General features: G+C 44.5%; 1 protein-coding gene across 1 annotated transcript; it reads left to right on the top strand.

Annotated features, from left to right (window-relative positions):
• On the top strand, positions 1 to 26,244 carry PDE9A (phosphodiesterase 9A). Its single transcript, XM_066609287.1, has 16 exons — positions 1 to 63; positions 4,620 to 4,690; positions 5,292 to 5,369; positions 9,434 to 9,504; positions 9,644 to 9,728; positions 11,501 to 11,582; positions 13,276 to 13,350; positions 14,673 to 14,759; positions 16,301 to 16,405; positions 17,433 to 17,515; positions 17,686 to 17,842; positions 21,256 to 21,369; positions 22,754 to 22,858; positions 23,371 to 23,499; positions 26,051 to 26,146; positions 26,203 to 26,244. The coding sequence occupies exons 1-16, from the start codon at positions 1 to 3 to the stop codon at positions 26,242 to 26,244; spliced, it is 1,443 nt and encodes a 480-aa protein (XP_066465384.1).
• Positions 26,245 to 27,662: the final 1,418 nt, after the last annotated feature.

Raw genomic sequence — 27,662 nt, 5'->3', positions numbered from 1 at the left:
ATGGGATCGGCAGCCTCAGCCCAGAAGACGATCTTCCTGGAAGTAGAAGGAAAGGTGCAGAAGGTAAGTCCTACTTGTTGTAACTGATGTACAAACCATTAATGAGCCACAAACAGACCCCTCAATGAAAATTAAAGGGTTTTTGGGGGGACTAAACTATTGCTGACCCATCCTCAGGCTAGGTCATCAATAGTTGCTTGAGCATCCCACATAGCGGACCCCAGCCAATCAGCCACGGCTTGTGATGTCATGTTCATTCGTTATGGGACCTAAGAGCAGATCAGTCCCATTAAAGTGAATGGGACCTAGCTGCAATACCAGGCACAGCTGCTATACGATGTACGGTATAGTAAAGGTACTTGGGGTAACTTTAGGGCTCATTTACATGGGCATATGAGGGTTTTGGTCTGTGAATATGCACAATATATTTACGGACTGAAACTTGCCTATTCCTTGCATATTTTGGCCCGGCTTGCGATTTTTAAATTATTTTTAAGTATTTACGCCTGTCTGAATGAGCCCTTACACTGAGCAACTATTGCTCAAATAGTCACCTTGGAAAAGTCGTGGAAGCATACGAATGACGGTCGTTCATTCGCTTTTACACAGAGCGACGACTGCTTGTTGAGATATGGTTCATAGAGGGGGATCTCCATGCAAATTCATTCGCAGCTCGTTCAAGTATAAATGACTGGGACTCTACTTATGCTGCAGAGGACATTATAACAAACCCTCAGCTGTATGAGTGGGACTAGATCCAGACAGATATCAATCACTGACAACAAGCAAAGCACTCGAGGTACATTAGTTGCAGAACTTTTCATTATTGCATTGGTTTGGTTAGTTCTATATTATTGGACAACCTCTTAAAAATAAAAATATTAATACAGACAATTTTTTTAATCCCATTTGGAGAGTTTTGCCGGCTATTATTCTGTATATCACAGCTCTGGCTTCTTTACGATGCATACAGCTCATAGTGATTTGTTATATGATTTATGTCCTCCAGTCTTATATTGTAGTAGGGATAAGTTTTGATTCAGTTGCACTTAAAAGGGGTATTGGAGCTGATAAGACTCACCAGGTCATAAATGTTAGATCAGTGGGAGTTCCAGGAGTTGGATTGCCATTACAGAGGACCCCAGTCCCTCATCGCTCCCCAGTAGTGGCAGTAGACCCTATGTTTTACTACTCCATATAACATGAGGTATAGAAATGGTTGAGTAAGGCTAGTTTCACATGGGCGTTATATCACAGCTATTTTGCCATAATAAAACGACAGCCAAAAAAATCGTGACCATCTGAAGCATTGGATTCCAATGCATTCATTAAGATGGGCGATTTTCCGGTGTGTACAAATCAGCAGCTGGAAAAGATAGCACATACGGTGCACATTCTGACTGTCCGCTTGTACACGCAGCCGGAAAAGATAGGACCTGTCCTATCTTTTACGGGAACACGTCGGCTGTTCCCATAGACTCCTATGAGAGCTGTCAGAAAAGAAAAGGGGGAGGGAAATTAGCAGCCACTTATGTTGCTAAAGTCCCTCCCCTTCCCTTGCAGGCAGCTCTCAAGGGTGGGGAGGGAGTTTAGCATGACTAGCTCTGCTAAGCGCCAGCTCCATCCCGCCCCCTCCCCTTGCCGGCAGCCGGCAAAGGTCAGAGAGTGGGAGGGAAGGGGGAGGGAATTTAGCAGAGCTGAACTCTCTCCTCCCAGTCAATGGTATATCCGGCTGCGGCGTAAATACGCCACAGCCTGGCCGTCTGAATGGGCGAAAAAATGAGAGATGCAACCGCGACTTTTAGTAAACATCTGCAATGCAGAGAGAAAAAGTAGGTGAACCTCTGCGTTAATGGCGTCTCCAAGGGAAAATTAATTAGCAAAAAGTATTTCAATTAAGGAGATGGGATTGGAAATGGGAGTTTAGGAAGGTGCTTTGCCAATTTAATTAAGGCACACTAAGCCTGGTTACTGAAAAACCTGGTCTTCTCAAGATTGACTGTTAGTGTGAACAGTGCCTTGATGCAAACAGCTTTCAGAAGATCTCAGAATACACGTTATAGAGATGCATGAAGCTGCAATTATAATAAGTGCTGATTAACTAAAGCATATCAACCAGCACTTGTTCACTGCCATTCACACACAGCAGAGGATTGCCTGTATGGACACACAAAATTTTTAATATGGTCATTCATCCCCATACAGCTATCATCGGTTGGCTGCAGATCTCCCTGTTTATGTAGGAAGATGTGCAGCCAATCAGCGAGCATTTCTAGGGTCATATAAATGAGCCAACCTGCACACAACCAATTATTTGCTTGCGTGTCACCTGATCATTTGCACATTCAGACAGGCCAATGATAGAACAATTGAACATTCAGAAGAATGTTTGCGTCTGGCGAAAATTCAGGACCGTTACTACTTTTTCCTAGGAATGGATGTCCTGTCAATAGCCCTCCAAGAGCACAATCACAAGGGCAATTGTAGCGACCCCGACTTGGGGCTCCTTCACACGGGCGCTGCGATTTTCGGCCTTCTGTGTCGCAGAAGAAAATTGCATGAACGAGAGGCAGCTGCAAGCAAGTCATTGCTGCATCTCCTATTTTTTCGCCCATGCAGATGGCTGGGTGCAGCGTGTATACGCCACAGCCCAGAATACCGTCAGGCAAGGGGGGAGAATGTAGCTCAGCTAAACTTCTTCCCCCTCTCCGCCCCTTGCCGGCTGCCGGCAAGGGGAGAGTGTTTGCCGGCAAGGAGCGGGAGTTTAGCAGAGCTGCTGCTAAATTCCATCCCACCTCCCTTTTCTGGCAGCTCTCATAGGCTCCCATATGAGTCTATGGGGCCAGTCAGCATACTTTGGTGAAAGATAGGTCCAGCGTAAAAGCGGATGGCCGGAATGCGCACCGTGTGTGCTATATTTATGGCCGGATGGTTTTATGCACCAAAAAAAAAAAAAATCACCTATCTGAACAGGTGCATTGGAATCCAATGCTTCAGATAGTGGCAATTTTCGGCTGTGACGCCAGCCTCTATACGGGTAGGGACCCATGCCAGACAAAATATAAAAATTGGAGTAATAAACAATAATGGGGGTAGTAGTCCTTGCACTCCTGTAGTGTCGTGTGAGAACTCAGTGCAACTGTTGTAAACATTTCCATGCTTTATTTAGAGAAGTTTTTTTGTCCCATTTGTATGCAGTTACATCCACCACATTATGATGATCCAATGGAGATCACAGACACCATGTGCATAATTCACTATGGATCTTAGGTAGTACCCAGGGACTAGAAAGGGTTAACTGGTGACTTGCTCCTGTCTCTTGCTCCAACCAGCCCATCTTTCTTTTTCTCTTTTGTTCTCTCCTTCTCATTCCTCAGTTAACTCTCTCTTTCTCTCCCCTTGCCATTAACTTTCTCCTCTGTTGACTCTCTCTCTCTCTCTTTTCTGTCTCTGCAGCATAAAGTTGATTCGTTACTCACACTTAGTTGTTGCTTCCCACAGCACTGGCTATTAATAAAGATGGTCTCCTTGTTTCTCCCCAGTCTCCTACAGTCTCTTCTGAGCTGGCTAAACTGTCTAACCCTACCCTGTCTCTGTCTTTTATACTCTCCCTTTTAACCAATCCTGGCCTAAGGGAAAGCTAACTAACCAATTCTCAGTCTAACTAGGGGTGATTGACAAGTAATAGAGCAGGTTAGAGTGAATTCTGCATAGCCATGTAGTGTTAGGTGGTAGCAACACCAAACGTTAACCCATTATCAACTATTCAAGGTTATAAACACACAGTTTGCGCATTATTACACACATATTCACACATTATTATACCTTTACATGAGGTAGCTATAGAAGTGCTGTGGGACCACCAATCATAAAAAACAAGATAAAACCCAAGGGGAACAGCGGAAGACCTATAGAAACCTCCGTTCATGTGTCCACTATTAGAAAAAAAACACTGAACAAGAACGGTGTTCATGGAAGGACACCGCAAAGGAAATTGCCGATTTCCAAAAAAAACATTGTGGCCCATCTCAAATTTGCCAAGACCACACGGATGTTCCACAATACTTCTGGGAAAATGTTCTCTGGACAGATTAGACAAAAGTGGAACTTTTAGCACAAATGCAGAACACTGAAGAACAGATGTATGAAAACTGTCTAAAAGAAAAGGCCCCATTGCCAGCCTGTCAGCGCCCCACCAATACAATCACTTAGTTCAGCTATTGTATTTATGTTATGAACTTGGTTCTGGCATTGTATTTGCGTACTGAGGTTGGTTTGTGCTGTATTTATGTGCTGAGCTTAGTTCTGGTGCTGTATTTATGTTATGAGCTTGATTCTGGCATTGTATTTAATTCACTGAGCTGTTCTGCAGTGGGTATACTATTATTTTGCTGCTTTCTGCAAAAGCAGAATACAGGCAGATTCCGTAATTGTGTAATATGTATTGTTCTTGTTGTTCTGACGGGGGGTGGAGAGAGGGGCATGAAAAAATTCTGCACAGGGTACCATCTAACCTGAGACTGGTGCTACTGTTCTATCACCTCCCTCTTTAACTGCCTTATGTGCTGCTATCATTATCTGCATTTACTGATTTAATTGGAAAATTTTGCATTTTGCAGATCGTTTTCAGCCAGCAGAGCAGCAGCAATGATATCAAGCAGATCCTGTGCACATCGGCCGGACTCCCCTGGTAACGGACATTTATATAACAGCCAATTAAAAAATGACAGCAGATACAATGTAACAGTCACAAGGAGACAGGTCTGAACAAATACAGATATAAGAATCAGGGTGGCTTCACTTCTGCGTTCCACAGATCCAGCTAGAATACCAGAAGAAAAAGCACTGCATGCTGCGCTTTTTTTTCCATCTTAACCCTTTCCAATCCACTGTCTGATGTCTTCAGACATTCTGACTGAAGCCTGTACAGCTCTGATGTCGGAAAATGTCCGACTGAGTATTCTTACTGTGTATTTTTCATCCGCTCCGCTGTCATAGCTTCTCTGGCCCATCACATACTGCAGTACTGGCTTAAGCCAGCAGATGGTGCCGTTGTATAACGTCAAAAAGAGAAGAACCCCTAGGAAACCCTGAATTCAAAATTGGATTGGTAAGGATTAAAGCTGGACAGCTGAGCAGAAACCGAACGGACTCTATTATAGTCAACGGGGTCCGATCGGTGCTGTTCGGTTCCATCCTGAAACAGAGCTGTTCAGCCATGGGGCATGAAAATGGAACCCCAGGCACAGATGTGAAAACACCTTCATACATTGCTATACATTTACCAGCAGGCACACATCTGTTATCCTTGTGGACCAAAGAGGCACCTTGATTGCCACTGACCGCACTATTCCAGCCAACGGCAAGAGGTAGGTAAATATATCATACCGTCACCTGGTATCCAGGCAAATACATATGTTGATTTCAACAATGATTATATACATTTGCAATGTAACTCTTTTGCCCAATTTCAGTTCTCCGTACCGGATTATCGCTCAGGAAGCCTCCTCACGATTAGGTAATGTTCATATGAGCAGCTGCAGGTCTGGTCAATAACACATTATTAGATTCTCTATTATTTCCATATTTTTCCAGAAAAAGAAGACTTTTTCCAGACTCTCATGGCACAAGTTACAGAGGAATTTACAAGGTAGATGACCCAGACTGGCTAAGTATGTTGGGCCATGACTTCTCTAAGTATTTCTTACCAACTATAGATTTTACTGATAATAACCTGAGATAATAACATAAATATATGATATGGAGGCTGCATAGCCAATGTTAGGTTGTGCATCTGGGACCTGTGGTTCTACAGGTTTCCATGAGCACAGCTTCACAGGTAATTGAGCTGGCTGGGTGTGGTATTCTCCACAAGCCAATCCCCCCTCTGCTCTGCTGCGTATTAAACTCAGCATCCCTTGGTAGTAGATGCTGGTCATTTTAGTGCTTTACTCTGTTGTAAACTCACTCAGAGCTGGTGTTATGCATGCTTTTCTGTAGTCTCTCACCTTCCCTGAGGACGGTCTGGACACCTGTTGTCCCTCCCCTCATTGCGTCCTAGGGTGCATGCATCAAGTAGTGTGTGGTACGGTGACCACGGAGGTGCATACAACCGCAGGTTTCTCCTTATCCCTTGTCATGTGCGGCCTCCAGATATCTGATGTCTTTTGTGTGTGTCAGATGGGTGATGCCTGACAGTGTTCCCTGTATGTCAATATGGTGGCTGACTCTCGACAAAACGATGGAGAACCCCCAGAAGTGACCCATTTTAAAAACAAGACTCTTTAATGAATTCATCTAGGGGTGTACTGCATATTTTGACCCCACAGTTTTTGAATGAATCTAAGCAAAGCAGAAGGAAAAAATTCAGATTTTCATTTTTTTGGCAATTGTGTCATATTAAAACTGTTTTTTGTACAGCACACATGTGAATGAAGACTTTCACCCCAAAATGGATCCCCCTGTTTGTCCTCTATTCAGAAACATACCTATTGCAGCCCCAATTTGCTTACAGGACACATGGCTAGGCCTATAATGGAGGAAACACCTGTTGGATTTCAGGGCACAACTGAATGAATTCCAGGCCCCATTGCTTACTTGTGCAGAAAAAAAATTGACTCCCCAGAAATAATCCCCCTCTGTGCCCTTAGATAAATCATGGATAAAAGTAAAAACACATGTGAAACTGTGTGGTATGCCTCAAAACAGGGGTAATTACAAAGAACTGGTTGGGATGGGCACATGGGGCAATAAAACCAGGTATCCCTCCTCCTCCCATGCTTGCTGCAAACCCAACACTTTTTGGAGGGTATTTCTTGACCTCAGCGGCAGGGATGGGGTGTAAAAATTGGTGCTCTGTGAGGCTTCGTAAGCTTGCTGAGGTGCGGCGGTCTCACACAGAAGGCTTTCAATAAACTCCTAGAACTGCAGGAAAGTAAATTACGTATTACAGGTAGCAATCTGAATAATGCCGGGCTCACACGGCCGGATGTGGGATATGCTTGTGGAGATCCCAGCTGTGAGCCCAGCTGTGGCGCTGTGTACAACCGCATTATGTACTGCGTATAACTGCATACTCACACAGGCGGTCTTGCGCAGTACACCTTATTTTGTTTATATTTCCTGTGCCATCGCTTAGTGATATGCACGGGCTGCAGGAACCCACGTCAATGTAATTGCATATGGGCTGCGGGTATATCCATGATCAAGGTGCACAATGAGCTCTATGTTGCGGATATCTGCAGTAAAATAGAACATGCTGTGCTCTGAGTGGATTATGTAATTCCGAACCGCTAATGTGAGCAGAATTGTGTAATCCAATGCATTTGATTGATCCACATATTACCGCGGATCAAACTTAGGTGGAATCCACAATTCCTATTCAGTCATGTGAGACCGACTTAAGGTAGATCGTTACCTTTTTATCACATGACCAGGGACCGCTCAATGAGACCAGCGGTCACTGCTCCACGCTCTTGGCTACCGTTGGTAGCTGAGAGCAAGGAGATTTTAAATTTCCCCGGCTGTGTCCATCATTTGGCGGCGGGCGCATGCACAGAAGCCGGGGACTGTGGAGAATGATCGCATCGGGGATCAAATGCCGAGGCCTCCGGTAAGAAGTTTCATCCCCCCTCACTGTTTCCTCACTTTTACGTGATCGCCATTATTAATTGGATAACGGTGATCATGTGACCGGAGACCGCATAATGCGACCTCCGGTGACATCTCCCTGCTCTCAGATACTCATGCTAGCCGGGAGCAGGGAGATTTTAAATCTCTGGGGCTCCCCGGCCTTCTGCACATGCAATCGACATTTTACATCTGGCGCATATGTGCAGAAGACGGCGTCAGGTCCTGGGAGGACCAGAACACTGCGGGACATCACGTAGGATGGAGGTGAGTAGTTTCCATGAGGGAAGTTGAAAATTTAACTTTGTTTGATTCTTTGTTTACTTTTATGTGATCGCCATTATCCATTAGATAATGGCGATCGCGTGATCGGGGATCGCTCATTGCGGCCCCCCATGACAGCTGTAGGTTTTCAACTATCTCTAGCAGCCAACATTGCTGCCTTCTACTGTTTTGTTGCTCGGCCCCTCCTGGCTGTGTATTCTGCACTTTTCTTCCGATCTCCAAGGCACATGATCAGTACTCTGACAATACTCCGAGTCCTGCAGTTAATGGATCAACTTTATGTCAACTGCCATAAAGAAAAACTGTCTTTGTTGCCCATAGCAGCTTTCATCTTGAAGAGCAGAACATGAAATGAAAGCTGCATTGTGACTGGTTGCTGATCCATGAAGTCGATCCATTAACTGCAGGGCACAGAGCATTGTCAGAGTGCTAATCATGTGACCCAAAGAAAAGTGAAGAATACACAGCCTGAGGGGGGAACAAGCTATAGAACTGGATAATTCACAGCACAGGTCAGCGATACTGTAATGGATTTCTCAAGCAAGGAACACTTTTCCACTCCTTCAATCCACCTTCAACTCTGCTGCCCAGCTATTCCATTTCCCCCTCATTGTGCTTCTGCCAATTTCTCCCTGGTTACCCATTGCCTAGCAAATTCAGTTGAAAATATTATCAATAACAGGCAAGGCTGTCCATAACCTGTCCCTTCCATACATCTCTGACTTAATCTCCCGATACCTCCACACACATAACCTCTAGTCCTTACACAACTGACTCCAAGATTTCTCTGGTGTATCCCGCAATCCCTGGAACTCGCAGCCCCCAAAATATCACACTGTCCACCATCTTCAAAAGCAACCTGAAAACCCACCGCTTCAGAAAAGCCTACAGGAACCCTTAGCACCAACTATTCTGCTTATACGACCAGTAGTATTGAGCAAACCAAAATAGTCTAACCTTGTTTCAGGTCAAACTTTGCAAAAGTTTAGTTCGAAGTTAACCCGAACCTTGGGTGGTTTGTCTCGGCTGCAGCGCTAAAACAATCTTCTTCCTTTTATCTTCTCCTTTCTTCTCCTGCTCTTGCATAAATGTATGAACCATATAAATAAAGGTGATTATGAAGAAGGAACACAGGGGGAACATACAAACTCCATTCAGATCTTGTCATTGATCAGCTGGAGGAGGAGTCATTTTGTGGCCCTTAGGCAGTGTTATGCACTAGTTTTAAGGGTAAGGATGAAGTTTTGGTTCAAACTAATTTAGACTAAGCCAAACGTTTTGCTGAAATTCGTCGAGCTAGCAGAACTTTTCAAAAGTTCACTCAACACCTACTATGGTACCAGATAGGCGACTTCTACCCTCACCTATTGTCACTTACTCATCTAGTCACGTTTATTCTTCTTGTTTTTCCTTTGTTATGTACTAAACCTCTTTTAATATGTGTAGCGCATTTGGTTTATCAAACGTAAATAAATAACAGGGAAATTACACAATTCTTATTTTTTTTCTTTCAAACTAGAGCTTTTAGGATTAGTGAGCTGAAGAAAGAGGTTTACGAGCGGCTCACAACATTAGAACGCAGAGTGGAAGGTGAGATATTGATTGATCAGACACTGGTTGAATGTTCTACTGACATACGACTAATGTCTGTAATGAGACAACCACATAATGAAAAAAAGCATCCCATAAGAAGCCTCACTGTGCTATGTCTGCTGTGCTTGTCTTCTAGCTGAAGGTCGGAAAGCTATTGACATTGATAAGTGTAAGTCTGAACTGAAGAAGCTTCGGGATGAGATGGAGGAGAGAAGTAACAGGTCAGCGATATCCTGCTCTGACATTGTCGGATATACACAAAGTTAAGGAACCCTAAAACAACTACATAGTTGATTTAATAGAAAAATGTGATTGACAGGTGGCGATATATGGGGCACTGCTGTGTTACATGGATGTTACATAACCGGCAGGTCTTACTATATGGAGCCCTTCTGTGTTACATGGATGTTACATAACCGGCAGGTCTTACTATATGGAGCCCTTCTGTGTTACGTGGATGTTACATAACCGGCAGGTCTTATTATATGGAGCCCTTCTGTGTTACGTGGATGTTACATAACCGGCAGGTCTTATTATATGGAGCCCTTCTGTGTTACATGGATGTTACATAACCAGCAGGTCTTACTATATGGAGCCCTTCTGTGTTACATGGATGTTACATAACCAGCAGGTCTTACTATATGGAGCCCTTCTGTGTTACATGGATGTTACATAACCAGCAGGTCTTACTATATGGAGCCCTTCTGTGTTACATGGATGTTACATAACCGGCAGGTCTTATTATATGGAGCCCTTCTGTGTTACATGGATGTTACATAACCAGCAGGTCTTACTATATGGAGCCCTTCTGTGTTACATGGATGTTACATAACCAGCAGGTCTTACTATATGGAGCACTTCTGTGTTACATGGATGTTACATAACCGGCAGGTCTTATTATATGGAGCCCTTCTGTGTTACATGGATGTTACATAACCAGCAGGTCTTACTATATGGAGCACTTCTGTGTTTACATGGATGTTACATAACTGGCAGGTCTTACTATATGGAGCCCTTCTGTGTTACATGGATGTTACATAACCGGCAGGTCTTATTATATGGAGCCCTTCTGTGTTACGTGGATGTTACATAACCGGCAGGTCTTATTATATGGAGCCCTTCTGTGTTACGTGGATGTTACATAACCGGCAGGTCTTATTATATGGAGCCCTTCTGTGTTACATGGATGTTACATAACCAGCAGGTCTTACTATATGGAGCCCTTCTGTGTTACATGGATGTTACATAACCGGCAGGTCTTATTATATGGAGCCCTTCTGTGTTACATGGATGTTACATAACCAGCAGGTCTTACTATATGGAGCCCTTCTGTGTTACATGGATGTTACATAACCGGCAGGTCTTATTATATGGAGCCCTTCTGTGTTAAATGGATGTTACATAACCAGCAGGTCTTACTATATGGAGCCCTTCTGTGTTACATGGATGTTACATAACCAGCAGGTCTTACTATATGGAGCACTTCTGTGTTACATGGATGTTACATAACCGGCAGGTCTTATTATATGGAGCCCTTCTGTGTTACATGGATGTTACATAACCAGCAGGTCTTACTATATGGAGCACTTCTGTGTTTACATGGATGTTACATAACTGGCAGGTCTTACTATATGGAGCCCTTCTGTGTTACATGGATGTTACATAACCAGCAGGTCTTACTATATGGAGCACTTCTGTGTTACATTAATGTTACATAACCGGCAGGTCTTATTATATGGAGCCCTTCTGTGTTACATGGATGTTACATAACCGGCAGGTCTTATTATATGGAGCCCTTCTGTGTTACATGGATGTTACATAACCAGCAGGTCTTACTATATGGAGCACTTCTGTGTTACATGGATGTTACATAACCGGCAGGTCTTATTATATGGAGCCCTTCTGTGTTACATTAATGTTACAAGTATCAATATGAGAGATTTTACTTTGTTACATTATTTAAGCCTCTTACACGTTATGTCTTTTCCAGCAGACTGAGCTGTTCTTGTAAATGTTACCGCTCTGGGGAAATAGTCCGGATAAACCCCCAAAGGGATGTTCCCAATTACCCCAAGGTAAACTAGTGATTATCACATATACAAGCCTGGTGATGAGAGGCAGGCAAAGAGAGAGGCGGCTCCTTAGGGCCCTTCTACACAAAAAGAACTCTTGGTTGCAGAAGCACCCGAAAGTCGTTCCGGCGATAATCACTTCTGTGCTTTTAAACAGGAGTGATCCTCAATCAGTGAATTGAGGCGGAGCAGGCCGAAGTAGTTTGTGGGCCCCCCGCCTCCATTTACATTAAACAGGCAGTAATTCATAGCTGAACGACTGCCTGCTTACATGGGCCGATCGTCGCTTCATTTTTATGCCTGCATGATCTATGAATGAATTATCGTTTGTCGTTCAGATCATGCAGGCATTTACACTGAAGTCTCCGCAGTCCAAGGAGAATTTGAATGATTATCGTTCAGTGTAAAAGAGCCCCTACTGTTCTACATATAAGATGACACAATGGGGCTTATTTACTAATGCTGTCTAAAATTAGACAGTGCAGACTTAAGGCTCATTTACATGCAAAGACAATATTTCAAACGATTGAAAGATTGACAGTTCTAGCGATTATTTTGCATAAAGTACTGAAGGACACTAAAGGCCCATCTAAGCACAACGAATATCGCTCAAAAGCTATCTTTTGAGCGATAATCATTGCGTGTAAATGTGCCCATCTTTCACTTTTCTGCCGAACGATGAATTTCAGTTTGGCATAAATTCCATCGTTTTGCAGAACAGCTAATTAGAAGGACCGCACCTTGTGTTCTGCCCTGGGAGTGCTGATTACATTGTCTCAGCTATATTGCAAAATGATCGCTCAAAAGCCATCTTTTGAGAGATCATTTTGTGTGTAAATGCACCTTATTTTCCATTATCACTTTATTAGCTTCATTTGCATCTAAATGAGCTTCCTGGAGCTGCTTGCAGAACACAGCAGGTGGTTTGAGCTCTGCAATCCGTTCCTTTGTTCTCGCATAGGCTGTCAGCTGAATACAATGTAATCAGTTGCTCCTGTACAGAACAGAGCCTGTGGTCTGTGTTATCTACTCTCCATCTGAACGATAGATTTTAAGCTCACCTTAAAATCATCCTTCAGCCGAAAAGTTAACGATGCATTTACACACAAGGATATTGCTCATATGCCATCGTTTGAACAAATTTTGAGCGATAATCGTTGCGTGTAAATGAGGCTTTAGACTAGATAGTCTTAAAATGTGCAAGTTTATGACAAAAGCTCTGCTGAATGATAAATCTGTCGAATGTTAACGCCGCTAGTCTAATTTTATACCACCTTTTTTTTTCTAAGTTTGCACCATAAATTGTGCCATTCTTGGCACATGTTTGGCGCGCAGTGTCGCATTCAGGCCTCGCCCTCTTTTCTATGAAGGAACGCCCCTTTGTCGAACACAGTGAAAAAAGTGCCCTGAGAGTGTCTAAAACACATAGTAAATGTGGCGCACAGCATGTTTGACAGTTTTCTGGGTCAATTTGAGTCAGAAAACTGCAAAATTTTCAAAAGTAAATAAGTTCTACTGTGTTTAGTGTAGAATTTTGACCGACCATGGCAGCCAATCAGCTGGTCTAATCCATGAAAGTGTCTGATTGGCTGAGGTGCTCTACGGATAAGATGTATATGAAGGAACCTACTCTGCTGTATACCAACAAGAATATCTTGGAAATATCATTGATATTGTGTTGTCTTTGGTCCCACAGTATACGTTGTCTTCTGAGACTATTGAGACTTTGAAGAAACCCACCTTTGATGTCTGGCACTGGGAATATAATGAGGTTTGTTGGAAAACTTAAATATGCCAATGCCCTGTCCATTACTGTGATGGAGCTAGTGAGGACAGCAGCAGAGTCATGGTCTGAGGAGAAGAATGGAGACAGGATGGAGAGGACAGAGTCTCAGCAGCACAGAGTATTTTAGGAGAGCAGTGTGCTGATCCACGTCATCCACCCAGCTTATCAATGGTTTCTCTGCTACTGTCTTATCTCCCACTCTGTATAACCAGTGTTCCTTCTGGTTTTCTTCTCCACAAGAAGTACCAGAATGCACATCCATAACAGAACTTTAATGCCTGGATTCTCTCTGGACGCTGGGGTGGCACACTCGGTGGTGCTCAAGAAGTAGTCCCCGCCTCACTAACTCCTCAGCCTTAGGCTACTCGTAGTATGTTGACTCTCACTTTTTCTCTAACTGGCTTACGCACTCTCTTGCTGGGGCGGGCACCACCCGACCAGGGCAACGGGGACTTTTGGCATGTTGTTCCAGCCACGGGTTGCCCCATCCAGTGCCCAGGGGTTACAGTATTTAAACAGAAGGTTTCTTTCAACAAAATCTTAAAGAGACAGTACATATAATACAAACAATGTGACAATAAAATTCAGGGGCTGTGCCCCACCCTCTTACATTGCAGTTCTCACAGACTATAGTGAAAATCTCTAAGCTGTGAGGTTCACCACAGTTATGGGAGACAGATGGGTGGGCATTTACTAAGCCACCTGCACAGTTTTCTGGCCTGAAAAGTTCCCAATTTGGCGCATGCCATATTTTTGCACAAAAAATTAATTTTTTTTCTACTTTTCCACCTTCTATAACAAACAGGTTAACTACAATTTACACCAGAAACTGCAAGTCTAGAGAAACTCATAGCTGATGTAGATTTTTGCTTTTCTGGCATGTAGGCAGCCAAAAGTTGCACCTCTTAACCCTTTCCAATCCAATTTTGGGTTCAGGGTTTCCTAAAAGGCTTTCTCTTTTTGCTGTTATACAACCATGTCATCTGCTGGCTAAAGCCAGTGTGTGTGCGCCACAGAGGCTCCGACAGCAGAGTGGCTGGCAATAGACGGTAAGAATACCCTGTAGGACGTCTTCTGACATTGGAGCTGTACAAGCTTCAGTCAATATATAGGAAGACATCAGACAGTGGATTGGAAAGGGTTAATACATTTGGTGCATTTCACTCTAAAATACTTTGGATTAAGACTAGTGTATGAAACATCAGCCTTAGTAAATTCCCCATAATGCTCTGGAGGCTGCACTCCGTACACAATCTATAAGGGCTGTTATATACTGGGCTGCTCATGTCACCTTGTTGTCTGCACAGATGCTGAGCTGTCTGGAGTTCATGTATCATGACCTGGGACTTGTTTGGGAATTCAACATGAACCCCATTACCCTGAAGCGATGGCTGGTACGTACCCCAAAATGAGCCAAACCTGCTGCGAAGGGTCTGGCAATGTTGGGCCTGATATATCGGGACACAGGCAGCACTCTCATAGTAAACTGTGGAATGGAGCTGTCAACTAGTGATGGTAATCATGTCCTCACATCTGAGAAGCCTCATTCACATAAGTAAGTACTGATCATAGCGTTATACTGATTTTTCTTTTATAATCGGAGATACACTTTAAACAACTTTCCAGAAATCAGTAGTAGAGACACTGAAGGGTTACTGCATTAGGAACACCTATTCAATAACGGGTCACTTCACTTTTTTAATCATTCATGGCTTTCAGACATTGTGGTCAGATTCTGCAAGGTGGCGAACATCTTCTGTACTCAACTTGCCCCATGCCCGCTGCAGCAGCTCCATCAGTTGGGGCATATTGTGCAGATAAGTGGGAGCAGATCTCACAATCCTTTCCAACACATCCCAAATTTGTTCAATGTGAGTTTGGGACTAAGTATGGAGAATTCATTGTCATGTTCCTCCAACCACTACCCAGTGATCTGAGCATTGTCATGTAGCATTGTCCTGTTGAAAGACAGCAGTGTGGTCGGGGAAGACTTCCTGAAGATTTGGTTGCAGATGGTCAGCTAACGATCCCTGTAGCACTCACCATTCAAGGATTGCAGTATGATGATTAATGGTCCCAGGCCATGCCAGGGAAACACTTCGCAGACCATGACACCACCACCATCGGCCTGTCGAACCTCAACAGTGTACCCATGGGATATGGCTTCATGTTGTCTACTCCAGATGCAAACTTGACCATCTGTATGCAGGAAAATGGGACTTGTCACTCCAAATGACCTTCTGTCATGTGTTCAAGGTCCATTGATATATTTCCTGCACCCATGCTAGGTGGTTTTAGCGATGCCACAGGGGCACTATTGTTGGTCTTCGGCTATCGTGCCCCAGTTGACAGAAGGTACACCATACAGTTATTGTTGACATTTGTCCACTCTAATGTGGCATTGCTGAGATACCAGACGTGCCACTCGACGCTCCTCTCTAGGATCAACCACACGTGGCCTGCCAGTGTGTGAACTTTTGTCAGCTGTCTGTTCATGGTGCCTTCTGATACCATGGTTCAGGAACAGCCAACAAGTGCGACTGTTTCAGAAATACTGGCACCCAACCTCCGGCCACCAACAATCTGCCTGCGGTCAAAGTCACTCAAGTCACCATGTTTACCCATGACTGTCAAATGTTGTCTTCTGCTGCGCAGAGGAGAGGTCAGCCCATTATCTGAGAGCAGATTGCGACGCAGCCATCACGTGGTACCATGTTACTGGTGACAAGATATCACACACCAGCTGTTCCTAATGCAGTAATGGTGATGAGCCACGATATGGCATAATACAGACCAGTGAGTCAAACATGACAAGCAGGTTGCACCAACGATATTAGAGCAGATTAAACACCTACAAAACTATAAGTCTCCCCCACGTTATTATGTATATGGGATGTAAACTGATCATTGATATTTCTGTGTTTTGCCCTCACAGTTGTGCATCCAAGAAAACTACCGGACCAACCCATTCCACAACTTCCGTCACTGCTTCTGTGTAACGCAGATGATGTATGGAATGATTCACCTCTGCGGGCTTCAGGTCTGGATGATACTATAAAATCCACTGCTATCCTCTGTTGGAAGGCTGGGTGAGCGCCAATATGGCCGCAGAAGCGCTCATGCACTTGGGATTCCCGGGAGAGCTGTGGTTGTCCTATTGGTGGTCATCCGACTTTTGCAGAACATAAGCTGCAGGACTGTTACAACACTTGCAGGACACAACGATCATTGCACAAAATTTGCTCAAAAGACACCCTTCTAAATGCGCTGCCATTGTGCACTGTTTGTGCACTATTCGTTCATGGTTGATTTCTAGCAAGCTAGAAATCAAGGATGACTCATATCAGCGCCGCTTGCTGATTTTCTCAGTGGGCGGCGCTGATAGTATTCTTTCAGCTGGTATCCCGCTGGGACTTCCCAGCGGGATACCAGCTGAGAGATCTGAGAACAAAGTTGCTGTCAACGCTCCTGCTGTTTCTCAGAGAACAAAGCAGCTGTTTTGTATATGCAAACAGCTGCTTTGTTCTCGCAATCAGTGGTGTCCCACTCCGCCTGCATTTAACTCTTTAAGGATCTAATTAGCTCTTAAGAGTGGAGTGATTGGAGCGATTTGTGAGCAATCATCTTTCAGTCTAAATGCACCATTAGGCCTCTTGCACATGGGCGGAAATTCCACAGCGGGATTCCCCTCAGAATTTCCGCCCGTACACGCCTGCATAGGATTGCATTACAATACGCAATCCTCTGCAGATGTCCGCGATTTGTCTGCGCGAAATCTCACACAAAAATGTCACTCCCTGGCCGCCGGCTCCAGTCTGCGCATGCGCCAGCTGCCCGGCAGATCCGGGGCCGCGGGAGCAGGTGAGTGACACGCTGCTCTCTGCAGGGGTTCGGGTCGGGTCCCGCTGCGAGGATCCGACCCGGCCGTCTGCAGGCGACCTTAGTTATATTATAAGTTTTTAATGTTCCGTAAGTTTTATCAGAGATGAGTAGCAATTATTTCACGCTTATCCTGCACTGTATCTAATATGTAACCTGCTCACTTGTATTTTTCCATCCTTGTTCAGGGCCGGTTGTCACCTGTGGACTTGGGGGTTCTTATGACGGCCGCAGTGTGTCATGATCTTGATCATCCAGGATACAACAACACGTAGGTTCATCCTTACATAACTGATAAATCCCAGCCGCAGTTGTTACGATCTACAGCAATAAACGAAAAACAATTTGCTATGAAGTATAAATGCCCTTTGTTAGATTGCAAGCTCTTGAACCGAGACCCTTGAAATGTATGAGTAGCAATTGCTATTTACCTTATGTAAGGTACCAGATCAACGCTCACACTGAGCTGGCGATTCGCTACAACGATATATCGCCCCTGGAGAACCATCACTGCGCAGTGGCATTCCAAATCCTGGCCCAGCCGGAGAACAACATCTTCTCCAACATTTCCCCCGACCTCTTCAAACAGATGCGGCAGGTCAGTTACTCGGGGTATTGTGTTATGATTCTTGGATATTGGGACTTGCTCGGGTTATGGTGATCTACACTTATCAGCCATAAAATTAAACACCACCTGCCTAATATTGTGTAGTTCCCCCTTGTGCCACCAAAACCATTCTGACTCATCCAAGCATAGATTCTGGGGGTGTCCTGTGGTAGTGTGTCTGCCCCAAGATGCTAGCAGTGGCTCCTTAAGTGGCTGCCCCATAAATTACGAGTGCCAGCTGCTACACAGGGGTCGGACCAACGTTTCTACTCCGACCCCACAGCTGCTGCCTGGATAACCCCTTTAAGTAAGTTGTGAGTTGAGTCCTTTGTGGATCGGACTTGTTTTCCAGAACGTCCATAGATTTGTAATCTGGGGAACTCGGAGGACAAGTCATCACCTTGAAGTCTTCGTCACATTCCTCCGACCATTCCTGAATAGTACGATGGGGCATTATCCTGCTAAAGAGGCCACTGCCATTAGGGAATACCTTTAACATGTAGGGAGGGGGACTATTAACAATAACATGTACCACACACGGAAACAAAGTAACATCAACATGAATGCCAAAACCAAAGGTTTCCCAGCAGAATATTGGGCATGGCATCACACTGCTTCGCCAGCTGGTCTTCTTCCCATAGTGCATCTTGGTGCCATCTCATCCTCAGGTAAGTGACACACATGTACCATCCACATGGCGTAAAAGAAGACGTGATTCATCAGACTAGGCACCTTCTTCCATTGCTCCATGGTCCTGTTCTCCATGTACCCATTGTAGGTGCTTTAGGCAGTGGATAGGGGTCAGCATGGGTATTCTGACCAGTCTGTGGTTAAGCAGCCCCGTATGCAGCAAGATGTGATGCCACCTTTCTATCATAGCCAGCAGGAATCTCTTTAAGTAATTTGCCCTACAGTAGCTCCCATGACCCTGTCACCAGTTCACCGGTAGTCCTTCCTTGGACCACTTTTAAAGGCGCTAACCACTATATACTGGGAATGCCTCACAAGACCTTCCGGTTTGGAGATGCTCTGACCCAGTAATCTAGTCGTCATAATTTGGGCCTTGCGAAAGTAACTCAGATCCTTAAGGCTCATTCACACGAGCGTATTTGGGCAGAGTATTACGTGTGCAGTTATTGCGTGTATGATACGCAGTGAATAGAACCCATTGATTTTAAAAGGTTCATTCACGAGTGTATTTTTTTATACGGTATTCGATCACGTAAAAAAATAGGCGTCGTGACGTATTTTGATGTGTATTGCGCACAACAATAGACCATTAAAGAGAATGGGTCAATCCGTAGGAAACCTGCGTATATGCGCAGCAAATACCTGGGCCTTCTGCATAGTTGTTTGCGTGCAGTGTATTGGCACACACAAAAACCCACAGGAGAGGGCAAAATACACGGGCGCAAGCAATTTTCCATGTGAACAAGCTCTTATACTTGTTTCCAACACATCATTTAAAAAAAAACGGACTGTTCACTTGCTGCCTAATATATCCCACCGCTGGCCGGAAACCGCTGACACAAGATGATCCGTGTCATTCACTTCACCTGGCAAGGTTTAATGTTATGGCTGATTGGTTTTATATACAGTAGAGTCCAGAAGTATTTGGACATTGACACAATTTTCATAATTTTCATAAATTTTGTGTGCGCCATCACAAAGGATTTTAAACAATAACATGATTAAGGCTGGGCTAAAACGAAAAAGGTTTGGTACGGTGTTAGCCAGTAGAGCAAAATGTGATTGTTCTCAGTAAGAGAAGCCAAGTAATCTTGTAGATATGATACTAGAGACGAGCGAGCATACTCGTTAAGGACAAATACTCGAGCGAGTATCGTCCTTTTCAAGTATCTGCCTGCTCGTCCGCAAAGATTCGGGTGCCAGCGGGGCGGCCGGGGAGAGCAGGGGGTAGATCTCTCTTCCCCCCCGCTCCCGAATGCTCACGCCCCGGCACCCAAATCTTTGCAGACGAGCAGGCAGATACTCGAAAAGGACGATACTCGCTCGAGTATTTGTCCTTAACGAGTATGCTCGCTCATCTCTATATGATACCTTTTAATGGCTAACAAGCAAGCTTTCCAACCTACCTAGCCTGATGAAGAACTCCAATTGGTTGGAAAGCTTGCTATAACGTCATGTATTTTTGTTCTATTTTATCACATATTACACACGTACAGCCTTATTATTGCCTATGTGTGCGTTGCATACGTGCAGTGTAGGAGAAACAATAACCTTTCCAACCCACGTAATAGGCCAATTGATGAAACACGGTCATCGTCTGGAAACAAGTTGACCACATTTGAAATTTTGGTCTGTTTGTTCAACCATCAACTTACTGCTTTCTGTTGTCTGATACATTTTTTCCAATCTGAGGGTACATTTACACGGGCGAGCGTGATATTGGACCAAGAAACTCGGCCTGGTATCCCGCTTTTAACGTACGTTTTTCACACCTATGCAAGGTTTTTTTAAATTCAAAAATGGCTCGCATCACTTCTGTGAAATTGCATTCCTCCGGCGCGGTTCACGCACGCAAAACTCACGAAAGATTCTCGCCCGTGTGAATGTAGCCTAATGATGGTTTCCTTCACTTCCAATGATCCCTCTTTAGACCACATATTGAGATTTCTCATGCTAAAATATAACATCCCCTGGTGCAAGCACCGAGTCGTGACCGACTCCTAGGGTGACATCACATCGTTACGGTCTATGGCAGACTGCTTTTGCCTTTTCAGTCATATTTACTCTCCAGCAAGCTGGGTACTGATCTCAGAAGGATGGAAGGCTACCTGAACCACGCGGGGGATTGAACCTGCAACCTTCAGGTCGTGAGCGAGAGCTTAGGGCTGCATTCTGCTGCCTTAACACTCTGTGCCACACCAGGCTCTCTCATGACCAGTCATTAAATGCAAATACGCTATTTGGAATCGGCTCCAGACCTTCTCTTTGATTTGTCATGAAATGATGGAGAAACAAGGGCACACCAGACCATGAAATTGCTTATCAGTTAATTGTCCAACTACTTCTGGGCCTGTAAAAATGATGGGTCTGTGTACAAAATGGCTGTAATTCATTAACAGCTAATGCAACAAGTTTGTTAATTCCCTTGAATTAAAGCTGAAAGTCTTTCTTTCAATCATAAATTGATGGTTTTGTTTCCAATCCATTGTGGTGATGTACAGAGATGATGGAAATTGTATCACCGTCCAAATACTTCTGGACCCAACTGTGTACAATAGACTCTATATAGAGCACTACTCACTGATGTATTGGTTAGTGGCTGTAGAGATGGAGTCTCACTTGGGTTTGGTGGTCTGGGAGTGACTATCTGTAAATGTCACCTATAGTTCATACATCTGACAAGGTCATTTTTTGGGAATTCTTCCTCCTTACAGTCCATCATTCGCCTGATTCTAGCAACAGACATGGCTCGGCACGGCGACATATTAGAGTCTTTTAAACAGGTTGTTTCCGACTTCAACTTTTGTAATGAAGAACATGTGAAAACCGTAAGTCCTTGAGTCGCCCACCACTGCAAAGTCTTATTACATTACCAGAGTGTGAGTTATATTGGTTTCCTCCATGTCCGCCGACCGGCCGAACATTTGTATGTTTTTAGGGAGGTAAGCCACAGCTAGACAGCTCTGGCAGCGGCTTATTTCTGGGGAAACAAAGGATTGGGCATTGAAATTCAACATCCCCTTCCTTCTTTCTCCAGCATCATCTATTGGAGACAAGTTGAGCCGCCCCCATACACATTAGTGTCCTCCGACTCATCACCAGCTTTGGACAAGTAGAGTCTCGTCTATATGGGGGTCTTAAGTCTCCCAGACAGGATACTGTCAGTAACATTGCTGCTGTGCATAGAATTATCGTATGACAGGGAATAAACCTTTAGCACATAAGATAAAATGTATGATTATCATAGGCATTGGAGGCTATATCTCTTATTTATGGAGGCTTCTGAAATCTAGAATTAGGCAAGCAAGTGCATGTTAATGTGCGGGCCATCTGTATATCGGACAGCACATGGACAGGTATCCGATGTGAGCTGCGCCCAAGCGCCTCGGCGCAGCTTGTACACACAGCAAGTATGTCAGGGGGCTAACTACCGTGGTTCCCCGAAAATAAGGCACTATCGTATATTATTTTTTGCCCCAAAAGAGGCACAGTGTCTTCTTTTCGGGGGTGTCTTATACTCACCTAGCTGACGGTGTCCCGGTACCTCATGCTGGTCGCCGGCGGCACTGTGGCAGGCTGCTGTGTCCTCCGCACCCTCAGCACTCTCTTCCTGGTAACTAACAGGGCTTTGAATACCCCGCCTCCAGCAAGCATGCGCTGTGATTGGATCACGAGTGCCACTGGCTTAGCCAATCAGAGCCGGCACTTGATGAACCATTCACAGCCATTCAGTGATGTCATTCAAAGTCCCGTTACTAGGAAGAGAATGTTGTCAGCGCGGAGAACACAGCAGCCTGCTGCAGCACCGCCGGAGACGAGAGCAGGGCACCAGGACTTATACTTCAAGTCCCCCTGAAAATCAGGGTAGGGCTTATTATCGGGGTAGGTCTTACTATCGGGGAAACATGGTATGGAACACTACACGAATATGGAGGGATATGTGGGTCATCTCTCCTTCTAAAACATTCCCCAGCAAGCTTAAGGGCATTTTCCAGGGAGGACGCTGTTCTGACTCCTGTGTAGTGGCCGACGCTTGTAGTTGCAGGTGCAGCTTCAATTAATTTCTATGAGAGCTGTGCCTGCAATTACAAGCACCGGCCAGTATGCTCCAACCGCTGTATAACCCGGCACTGACAGCGGGTGCTGCATGGAAAATCCCTTTAATTGTAGTTCTCAATATTTTAACCAGTGATGTTCTGCTTCCTTTCTCAGCTGCAGTTGGTGCTGATAAAATGCTGCGATATCTCCAACGAAGTGCGTCCCACAGAGGTGGCAGAGCCTTGGGTGGACTGTCTGCTGGAGGAGTACTTCATGCAGGTCTCTAGAACTCACTTTTTACTATAGATGATGTAACAGACTCAGAGTAGTGGGTAAGTTCAGATCTCATATTTTCCTCCGTCCAAGGGTCCCATCAGGGCGTCCGTTTAAAATCCAGAAAATGGCACTGATGGATGAGACTTGGACGGAACCAATCTCAGCCATTATAGGAAACCGCTGCAATGGGAGACCAATAAAAGGACGTACAGCACACTATGAGCTGGAGTGGGGAAAGATCACAGTTTACCCAGAGTTTATATCAGGGGTGCACAACTCCAGTCCTCAGGGACCGCCAACAGGTCATGTTTTCAGGAGTTCCTCAGTATTGCACAGGTGATGTAATTATGGTCAGTGCCTCAGACATTGCCACAGGTGTTCTTACTTTAGGATATCCTGAATACATGACCTGTTTGGGGTCCCTCAAGGACTATGGTTGGGCACCCCTAGTTCATATCAACAGATAATGCTATGTGATCAACTACCGGTAGTAACATTAAAGTTTTCTTTTTCAGAGTGATCGGGAAAAATCAGAGGGCCTCCCAGTGACCCCATTTATGGATCGGGATAAAGTCACAAAACCCAAAGCCCAGATCGGATTCATTAAATTTGTCTTAATTCCGATGTTTGAGACCGTCATGAAGGTACAAGAGCTTCTTATAATGTACGGGAAAAAGACAAATGATCATGTGTGTTCAATGTATCACAAGCCTTCAGGGGGGAAAATGTGCAAAACAAGAGAAACACAGTAACATAGTATGTAAAAAAAAAAAAAACAAGAGAAAAAAGGGTTTTCTCTGCAGAATGAATGTTCTGACCAGTAGGAGCTGTATTGGTGGCCATACACTGGGCTTCCAGTGACAGATACAAGGTGCATTCGAGTTCTAAAATCTCTTATTTTTTCTAAGAATCTACTTTACCTAGAGAGCTGGAAGTATTGTCACTTCTCAATATACTCGTAATCTCCCTCTTGACGTACGCGTTTCACAACGTCGATGCCATGATTGCATTGCCGCTGCCAATGCTTCTTCAGGGGTCTCTTTTGCCCACTGGAAAATCGTTGTTGCAAGAGCGGCATGACTGGAAAACATGCGACCAAAGAGAGCGTCCTTTAGCGTTGGAAGAAGTCAAATATCACTAGGTGCAAATTCAGGTGAGCAGGGAGCGGAGGAACCACTTTGAAGTTGTCATCATGACCAAGGGTTACCCAATGAGCAGAAGCATTGTCTTGATGGATTTTTGCCGCCCACCTAGAGGAAACTTTCCTTATCTTCAGGTCTTCACGCATAATGGTATGCACAGATCCTACGGAAATGTCGAATTTTCAGGCAATCTCTTCCACAATCGGCGGTCATCTATAATGTCTTGCTCCACTCGTCCGATCATGCTGTTAGACAGGCTGGTGCATGTCCATGGCTCCTTTGGTTTGATCTTGCACTACACTACGTTTGGTCTTCTTGGAACTGTCATACCCGTGAACGCACATTTTCTGTGTCCATGACACGTTCACCGCATGTCTCACTCCACTGACAATGAATGTCGTTGGGTGTCATTCCATACTAGTGAAGAAAACGGATGACTAGTCGCTTGGAACATGAACGCCTCCTTCTAACTCCATGGGTTCTGTGCCCTGGATGATGCTGTTGTCTGTTTCACTCACCCCTAAAGAATGTCGACATCTTCTAAAATGGGTCCCATGTTTCTATCTGCTCCTATTCCCAAGAAAATAAATAGGAGACCTTAAAACTTGATCGCACCCCATATAAGTAATAAAGACTGAAGATAACGCCTCAAAGTTTTATATTTACTGACATTAATAACTTTGGGGATAGTTCAGTATGATGTATTAGCCTGACTTCTATACCGGGAAAGATCTTTAAACAAAGTATTAAACAGCTTGGATGAAAATGGAGTAATTAACCAGAGCCATCATGGGTTTGTAACAAACAAGTCATGCCAGACGAATCTAATTTCCTTCTATGATAGTATCACTGACTGGGTTGATCAGGGAAATGCGGTAGATATAGTTTTTCTTGACCTTAGTAAAGCATTTGACAAAGTATCTCATGCCATACTTATTGAAAAAATGACCAAATATGGGATTGACAAGGCAACTCTTAGGTGGATTCACAACTGGCTGAGTAATCATACTCAAAGACTGGTCATAAATGGCTGCACATCCAAGTGGAAGAATGCATCAAGTGGGGTACCACAAGGCTGTGTCCTAGGCCCAGTGGTGTTCAACATTTTTATAAATGATCTGGATGAGGGAATTGATGGGAAACTGATCAAATTTGTCGACGACACAAAGCTAGGAGGGATAGCTAACACTAGGGAAGAGGGAGAGAATATTTAAAAAGATCTAGAAAAGCTTGAACAGTGTGTGGCGACTAACAGAATGGTATTTAACAAGGAGTCCTACATCTGGGCAAGAAAAATTAAAAAAGCACATACAGAATGGGAGGAATTGAGCTAAGCAGCAGCACATGTGAAAAAGACTTGGTTATACTAATAGATCATAGACTGAACATGAGTCAGCAATGTGATGCAGCAGCCAAAAAGGCAAACACAATTCTGGGATGTATTAAGAGAAGCATAGAGTCTAGATCACGTGAGGTCATTATCCCCCTCTACTCTTCCTTAGTCAGACCTCATCTGGAATACGGTGTCCAGTTCTGGGCACCCCACTTTAAAAAAGACATAGACAAACTGGAGCAAGTTCAGAGAAGAGTTACCAAGATGGTGAGCGGTTTGCAAATCAGGTCCTATGAGGAACAGTTAAAGAATCTAGGAATGTTTAGCTTGCAAAAAAGAAGGCTGAGAGGAGACCTAATAGCTGTCTACAAATATCTGAAGGGCTGTCACAGTGCAGAGGGATCAGCCCTATTCTCATCTGCACAAGGAAAGACTAGAAGCAATGGGATGAAACTGAAAGGGAGGAGAAACAAATTAGATATTAGAAAAAACTTTCTGACAGTGAGGGTGATCAATGAGTGGAACAGGTTACCATGGGAGGTGGCGAGTTCTCCTTCAATGGACGTGTTCAAACAAAGGCTGGACAAATATCTGTCTGAGATGATTTAGTGATCCTGCACTGAGCAGAGGGTTGGACCCGATGACCCTGGAGGCCCCTTCCAACTCTACCAGTCTATGATACCCACAATCCCACTGGTCTCTTATTGATACGTGTTATAGCTCTTTCCACAGATAGAAGAGGTGATGGTACGCCCTTTGCAGGAGGCAAGAGATCATTATGAAGAGCTCGTGCAGCTGGAAGAGGCAATGGCAGAGGTGAGTTGTGTGGATACTTGGTTAATAAGAGACTATAACATGAAAATCGCTATCAGCTAAAGAGAAAAACAACCATTACAGCAACAAGCAGCATGTAAAAGTTAGAATTAGTCCCATCTATAGGATGCATGCTGTTCTTCTACAGCCTGCAGGAGGCGCTGTTTTAGTTTCCTATGGGAAATAAAAGCAGCAGATAACGGTGCAGAAAATGCAGCTGTATTTCCTCTAGACTCACACTAGGTGGCGCTATCAGCTTTCTTCTTGCTTTATCATACATTCGAAAGCTGGAATATTGAGTTTTTCTAGTTTAATTAGTTCAAACTATTTTATGAGATGTGACTGAGCATGAGCAGATCCAGAAACTAGATCAATGGTGTCTCAGGATGAATATGTGATACAGCCGCACACTTGTATGTAAGGTTCGGCAGTGATATTGGTGCTTTAGCTCATAAGGATCACTATATTAGGATACAGAAGCACAGCCACTAGCCCAGGCTCACGCATCTGTCTCTACTGTAATTATGTGTCTTCCATTACTTATCAACTTAGTGTATTTACATAAATCCATGAGCCTAGACAGTCATGACAAGCAAATAATATCCTCCATTCTTTACACTGCTGCTTGGATTTAAGGGGTATTCTGGTCTTTTAGCATTGATGACTTATCCTCAGTATAGGTCATCAAAAACTGATCAGCGGGGGTCTACTGCTCAGGATCTCCGCCGATCAGCTGATTCTACGGGCCGCTGTCATTGTGCGCAAGACGTCATCATCAGTAGTCAGAGCCAGAAGTATAAGGCCTCATGCCCACGGCCGTGACATACTCCGCCAGCGGAATATCGCAGGGGAATCCACCACGGCGCCCCCCAAAACCCCCATACTTACCACTCCGGATCCGACGTATGCGTCCCGCATGGAGGGCCAGCGCGCATGCGCAGTACAACGCATGACGTGCCGGCAGTGTCAGATGACATGGCCGGCGGTGGGCAGGGATGCGTATTCACGTGATACTTCTGCTGTGCTACAACGGAAGTATAGCGTGACGTATTCCTGCGGCATTTAGAACATGCTGCAGTTTATTTCCCATTGTGGAATTCCGCAGCGTGAACATTGAGCTATTAGGTTCAATAGAACTCAATAGCTGCGGGGCAAAGCCGCAGATTTCCGCCGCGTAAAACCCTGCAGAAGTCCTTCCGTGGGCATTAGCCCTAATAGAACATCACTCCTCTTTATTTCAATGGAAGTGAAGCCATCTATTACACTTTTATAGCCATGCTGCACTGACAGTGGGCCGGAAGATCAGCTGATCGCAGGGATCCAGAGCAGTGGACTCCAGCCAATCAGTCATAGATGACCTATCCCGAGGATGGGTCATCAACAGTAAAAAAAAACTATCCCTATAGGACAGGAGTGGGGCCTTTAAAAAGAACTTGTCATGCGCTTTATGCTGCCCCCACTGAGCAGTGTGACATAAAACACTGACTTCTTGAAGCCTTAGGCCTCCTGCACACGGCAT

This window comes from Eleutherodactylus coqui, chromosome 6, assembly GCF_035609145.1.
Source record: "Eleutherodactylus coqui strain aEleCoq1 chromosome 6, aEleCoq1.hap1, whole genome shotgun sequence".
Taxonomy (NCBI): Eukaryota; Metazoa; Chordata; class Amphibia; order Anura; family Eleutherodactylidae; genus Eleutherodactylus; species Eleutherodactylus coqui.
This window is presented reverse-complemented; position numbering and strand designations above follow the sequence as displayed.